Here is a 5,782-nt window from a genome sequence, read left to right on the forward strand (position 1 = left end):
AGTGAATATCACGTAGAACGAAATTTCAGTCACTGATTAATAACATTTGCCCTTGTATTTCAAGATTGAAAAATATAATAACAATGTTGTGGACCGAGCTAGCCATTAACATCCCTTAACGCTCAAAGACGGATTCAATGGCTGTAGCATAGCGTTGTCGACTGAATGATTAGCTGATAAATATTTGAGAAATTATGAATAATAAGTATGTGCTTTTACCTGATAATTGACTACTGATGATAATATAACAACTTAAAATACTGAGCTAGTAACGTTAAGTGGCCTAGGTTAACTTAGCTGACCTTCAATTGAGGGAATTCAGCAGAGTTATCTGAGACATTTTTACAACTCATTGAAACTCTGAAAATAAATACATGGGCAAATGTTACCAAACATAATAATAATAGGCCTGCATTATGGTAGGCAGCTAATTGTTAAATTACACTTTCCATCCCTACCTTGGAAGGTCACTGTCTCTGCGCTGATCGCCTGTGATTGAGACAACGCTAGCTAGCCAATGGGAGCGTAGTAGAACGCCCCTCTGAATAACGGGGCGTGGTTTTGACTTAACCGCGTTGGGGAAAAGAAAGATGCGTACAAGAAAGCCATACGTTTAGGAGACAACATGTTGAATATGGTACTTTGATTACTAGCACTTTTTGACAGAAGAATTATCGCACGTGAGTGATTGAAAAATGCAGGTAGCAACAAATTAATGTTCCTTGATTATTGGTTGACGCAATTTATTCCGTGGCCAATCATGTGCCTCGGGGTAGACGTTTTCTGAGAGCCCTGGAAAGCGCAAGGTGTGTTGCTTGAACGCGTGATTAACTTCAGCAATTTCCAGAACGATAAACTGATTCCGATTGGACAAAGCAGCGTGAGCTGTTAGGAGAAGAGTATAAATACCCCCAACGCGTTGCTCTAGCTGTAGGCAGTGTTAATGTTTGTGGGGGGTGTGTTTGTAGCCTTTGGATGTGGGGAAAATATTTATAAGAAATCAGTTATAAAAATATATTTAATTTATTTTGACCAAACATAGCTATATCAAGGTAAGCTATTTTATTCTATACTTGTTGAGTGTTGTGACGCTGCAAGCAAACGCTTTGTGTCATTATTAGGACTAACCAAAAAATGTTATACAGAAGTTTTTTAAACATATTTAGGGCTTGTACATAAATGTACTCTATCTACTCCGATTTCAAAGCACTCGTCAGTGTGCCAGAGCGCAGAATTTACGAACACCTCTGCAAGGAAAATTGTCAGCAGCGCAGTTAGTCACCAACGCTCTGGATAACTTGAACATAACCAGTTCTGCTAGAGCGACTAAAATGGTCAGAGGTGTTCTCATTTGTCTGGCAGTAGTTAGCCAATGTTGGCCAGTTAGCGGGGCTTGGCTGCCTTTTGAGGTCAGAACGCTCGGATCAACTCTACTCCTCGGCCAGAGCGTCCACTGTGAAACGCTCTGAATTTGAGCGCACTCTGGCACTCCAGATTGAATTTACGAACACCCCTAGCAACAGTAACTAGATGCAAATTGGTTTACTTTGAACACTTATAAGCTTTGTGTTGATGACAAGTTGGCGAATGCTTGCTAGCTATCAAAGTGTAGGCTATGCGAAGTTGGCTTGTGAATTATTGCTCAAATCTAAATAAATAAAAAAAATACTTATTTTTACAGCCCTTCTAAAAAGGAACAAAGGGGTTCTCGCCATGGTTGCTACAAGCAAACTGAAGAGTAAAAACCTGGAATGCGTATCAGAATTGATTGGCCGTAGATACGACCAGGCTTGTATTGAAAATGGTAAGCGTTTTGAGCTCTTTCTCATACGATGTATACGTGCATGTGGGCATATTGCAACTGGGCGTTTCTAAATTCTCCAATCCATTCATTCAGCGCTTGTTTACTCCAATATTGGTGCGTAGTTGCAGGGAAGAATGGAAGGAGGGGGGGGAGGGTGGGGGGGGGGAGGAAGGGATGGAAAGGGAGGGTGGGAGGAAGGGGATGGTGAAGTCAAAAGATGACGTCATCTTTTATCATATGCTCTATGCTAGCCTACAGGACTCCGTTTCTTCAAATAAAGTTGTTGGCATGTATCAATGTGAGATTTGAATGCACACAGACGGCATAATGACTGTCGATGTTGTACTGTAGTTAAAATTCTAACTTCTACGAAACATCGAAATCGAATTGTCCCATACCTCACCTGACAATTACAAAGATTGAGTGCAGACAAGGTGTTATGTTAACGACAGTCCATGCATCATGACTCTGGCTCAAGTCTTAATTCCCTTCTCACTGACCTGAGGACTGGATAGGTGAAAGCCTAACCGCCAATATGCATTATGGTGATCAGTGGATTCAGGCAGTGAAGAGGACATGACACTTTGGGAGGCCTTTGTGCTACAAGACTGTCATCGACTGATTGCTATGTCATGTGGTTAACTGATAGGTCAAATGCCTATCCTGGTGTTAAGACCTGGCAATGTCTAAGCAGTGGAACACAACCTTTTGTTGCATATTTTAGTTTTTTCATACTGAATGCAGCCCTGGTGACTCCAATGTATGGAAATCAAATGGTGACACCATTAAAATATAATTTCCCCCTTAAATTGGTCCATATTATCAGGCTGGTCTGTTAACAATAAGAATGATCATCTGTAGCCCAACTGATTCAGCATTGTGGTTATAAATAAATGGTCAGACTCATGGGGTTGGCCATCTCTCTTTGTGCTAATCATTAGCTATATCACTGTCCCAAACTTTCAGTCATGGGGAAACAGTCTATGCCCCTTCACTTACCCAATTGAACGAACTGCTACTGTTGCACAGATATGATAAGAACACCACTTACTCAAGAAACCGTATACAAACACCAGTACCTGGTTTCATATCCATATTGAAATCAAGAGATGTATAAAGGAGAAATAAACCAGCTTACTGCTGTGCAATGTCAGTGGGAATTTCCAATCATCAAATTTCTCATGGTATATTATTGACTGGGTCAAATTGGCCTGTCTAACACTGGGGGGGTCCATGTCTCCACCTCAAGTTACACACGCCTGACTTTATCAAATGTTCTTGTATTTGACTGAATCCCATAGTATGCACTTTTGCTTTGTCTTTAAAACAGCACTCAACTATTGTCTTTTTGTCTTCCGTCAGAGCTGGATTTCTGGGACCACTGTTTGGCTGAGCCCCACCTGAACGTGGAGTTGTCTGAGGACAGGACGTGCCAGCAGTTGGCCAAGATGTTTGAGAACTGCTTGTCACAGGCCAAGAAGACCACGATGCGTTGCTCTAAGGTGCTGGTCCCTGAGAAGCTGACTCTGAGGATAGCGCGCGACGTACTGCGCCTGTCGTCGGGCGAGCCGTGCGGCCTACGAGGCTGTGTACTCTACGTGCACCTGGAGCAGGAACAGTGCTGTAAGCAGCTGGAGCGCATCGTGTACAACGCAGACGTGGTGCCCACCTTTGAGCTGACGCTGGTGTTCAAGCAGGACTGTAGCGCCTGGCCCAGTCTCAGGGACTTCCTGCACATTGGTGCCTGTTTCACTCCAGGCTTCAGGCATGCGCTCAAACTCAGCCCTGGCTTCCGGCTCATCAAGAAGAAGCTCTACTCCTCCTTGGCTGGTACCGTGGTAGAGGAGTACTGAGAAGGGGGAATTGAGGAAGGTGGGTCACCATGGTTCAGTCGGCTGTCCTTGGGGTGGCATGTACAGTGCTTTTCTACACTTGAGTATCTGAATGTTAAGATCACTCCCGGGGGGGTCTTATTTTCTACATGTTTTTGTATGAATAGTTTGTCATGTGAATGAGTAGTGTTGTACAAAGGTTGTTGTCCAGCTTGTCTGTTCCAATGTCCAGGATTGTACAACTGATTATTAAAAATGGATGGACAAGGCTTGGTTACTGTAATAGATTGTCTAATGCCTAAACAAGATTAGTGTAATTTGACTTCACAATATTTGAACATACTTTGCCAATCTGTTTTTCCAGATTTGTCCACTGCTGTGCAGCGAAGTAAACCCACCTAGAGGCTATAGGAACAGGACTTGGAAAAGTTCAGGGGGGCCATAATGTGGGTGTTCAATGCTGAATTGAGGGTATGTGAATGGTATGGGTTTGTTAGTGAGCCATTGAATGTTTGTCCTTGTGAACATGCTGCTCAATGATGGGCTCCAACCTTGACGGATGCCTTAAACTGCCATTTAGATAATGTTGAAGAAAAATCTAAATGTTCGTTTTTTTTTCTTGCACTTGTTAGATCCTAGCTCCATGGGGTTCTTCAGGGCTTTTTCTTTTTGTACCTTTCTCAATTGATGGCTGTTTAAGCAACTGAGGATTTTTTTGTTTTGTTGAGATTCCTGTTAAAGGGCAATCTTGTCTTTTTGACAATAAAACTTTTTAAACCTACCTTGAGTCACTTGTCAAGTGTTAATGTGTTCAATCTGTTCAGATGCACTACACTCCTGAAGTTGGTTGCCATTTTAAATGTCCTAAGACTTATTAAATTGTAATTTTTGTACAGGAGATGTTGGATAATCTGTCACAGCCAGCTGTGCTGCATGTTCTGGTGCCATGAATGAGACGGGGATAGTTCTTACTAACAAAGACGTAAACAAATTTGTGCTCAAAAGTAAAGAAATAAGCTTGTGTGTGGATCTTTCAGCTCATGAAACATGGTGCATTTATATTTCTCTTCAGTATGTCCTTTTCCCCCACTACAGTACTAAACAAATTGCAAAGGTATAGCAGTTGAAGTACCTTCTGATCAAATTGTTTGTGACCTGTAATGTTGAGACAAATTATACATTGGGCAACATACACCCCTAACATAATCCCAACCTACAGAACTTGGTTCGAAGTGGAAATCTTGTCATAAAAAGCTTAAGATCTGTTTTTAGTGCCATGCATTGTGAAGTATATATTTTTTTCCAGTGTATTCTATAAATGAGAGGACCACTTACACCATGCATCAGGCCTTCAATTAAATGCAATGAAATTGTGCACACTAAACACAAAGCAATAGGGTTACACACTTGCAATGTGTCTACGGGATAATTAACCCATATACAGTAGTTGCTGGCTACTAACTGTCCTTTACATGCTTGTCATGACTTGTATGTCAGCCATCCATAGGCTAGTGATTGCTTGGATGAATTTGACTCCATTAATTTACTGAATGTTACACTAAGTGTCTAGTGTTGTGTAAGGAACAGGTCGTTAAATGTGTGATTCCCTCATGAGTCAAAAGGAATCATCAGCTGTAAGTATCTACATGAGCCTACATTGTACAGAACCAGGCACTCCCAGGCCACTACAGTGGCGCAAACATCTCAAAGATACATTTCCTAGATGAAACTTGCGCTATCAAGGCCAAATCCTGTATATACAGTTGAAGTCAGAAGTTTACACACCTTAGCCAAATACATTTAAACTCAGTTTAACAATTCGTGACATTTAATCCTCTTTAAAAATCCCCTGTCTTAGGTCAGTTAGGATCACTTTATTTTAAGAATGTGAAATGTCAGAATAGAGTGAATTTGGCTTTTATTTCTTTCATCACATTCCCAGTGGGTCAGAAGTTTACATACACTCAATTAGTATTTGGTAGCATTACCTTTGAATTGTTTAACTTGGGTCAAACATTTCGGGTAGCCTTCCACAAGCTTCCCACAGTAAGTTGGGTGAATGTTGGCCCATTCCTCCTGACAGAACTAGTGTAACTGAGTCAGGTTTGTAGGCCTCCTTGCTCGCACACATTTTTTCAGTTCTGCC

At 41.6% G+C, this 5,782-nt stretch overlaps 1 protein-coding gene across 3 annotated transcripts; it reads left to right on the forward strand.

The window, feature by feature from the left end:
• The first annotated feature begins 607 nt into the window (after positions 1-607).
• On the forward strand, positions 608-4,417 carry LOC106577589 (DNA damage-inducible transcript 4-like protein). 3 transcript variants are annotated; one of them, XM_014155774.3, is made up of 3 exons: positions 608-680; positions 1,682-1,804; positions 3,167-4,417. In XM_014155774.3, the coding sequence occupies exons 2-3, from the start codon at positions 1,714-1,716 to the stop codon at positions 3,655-3,657; spliced, it is 582 nt and encodes a 193-aa protein (XP_014011249.1). In that variant the 5' UTR covers positions 608-680; positions 1,682-1,713; the 3' UTR covers positions 3,658-4,417. The 3 variants fall into 3 exon arrangements, with proteins under 3 accessions (XP_014011249.1, XP_014011248.1, XP_014011247.1); XM_014155773.3 differs by lacking the exon at positions 608-680 and adding an exon at positions 919-1,052; XM_014155772.3 differs by lacking the exon at positions 608-680 and having other exon boundaries at positions 1,228-1,804; positions 3,167-3,676; positions 4,001-4,417.
• Positions 4,418-5,782: the final 1,365 nt, after the last annotated feature.

This window comes from Salmo salar, chromosome 18, assembly GCF_965601325.2.
Source record: "Salmo salar chromosome 18, fSalSal1, whole genome shotgun sequence".
Classification (NCBI taxonomy): domain Eukaryota; kingdom Metazoa; phylum Chordata; class Actinopteri; order Salmoniformes; family Salmonidae; genus Salmo; species Salmo salar.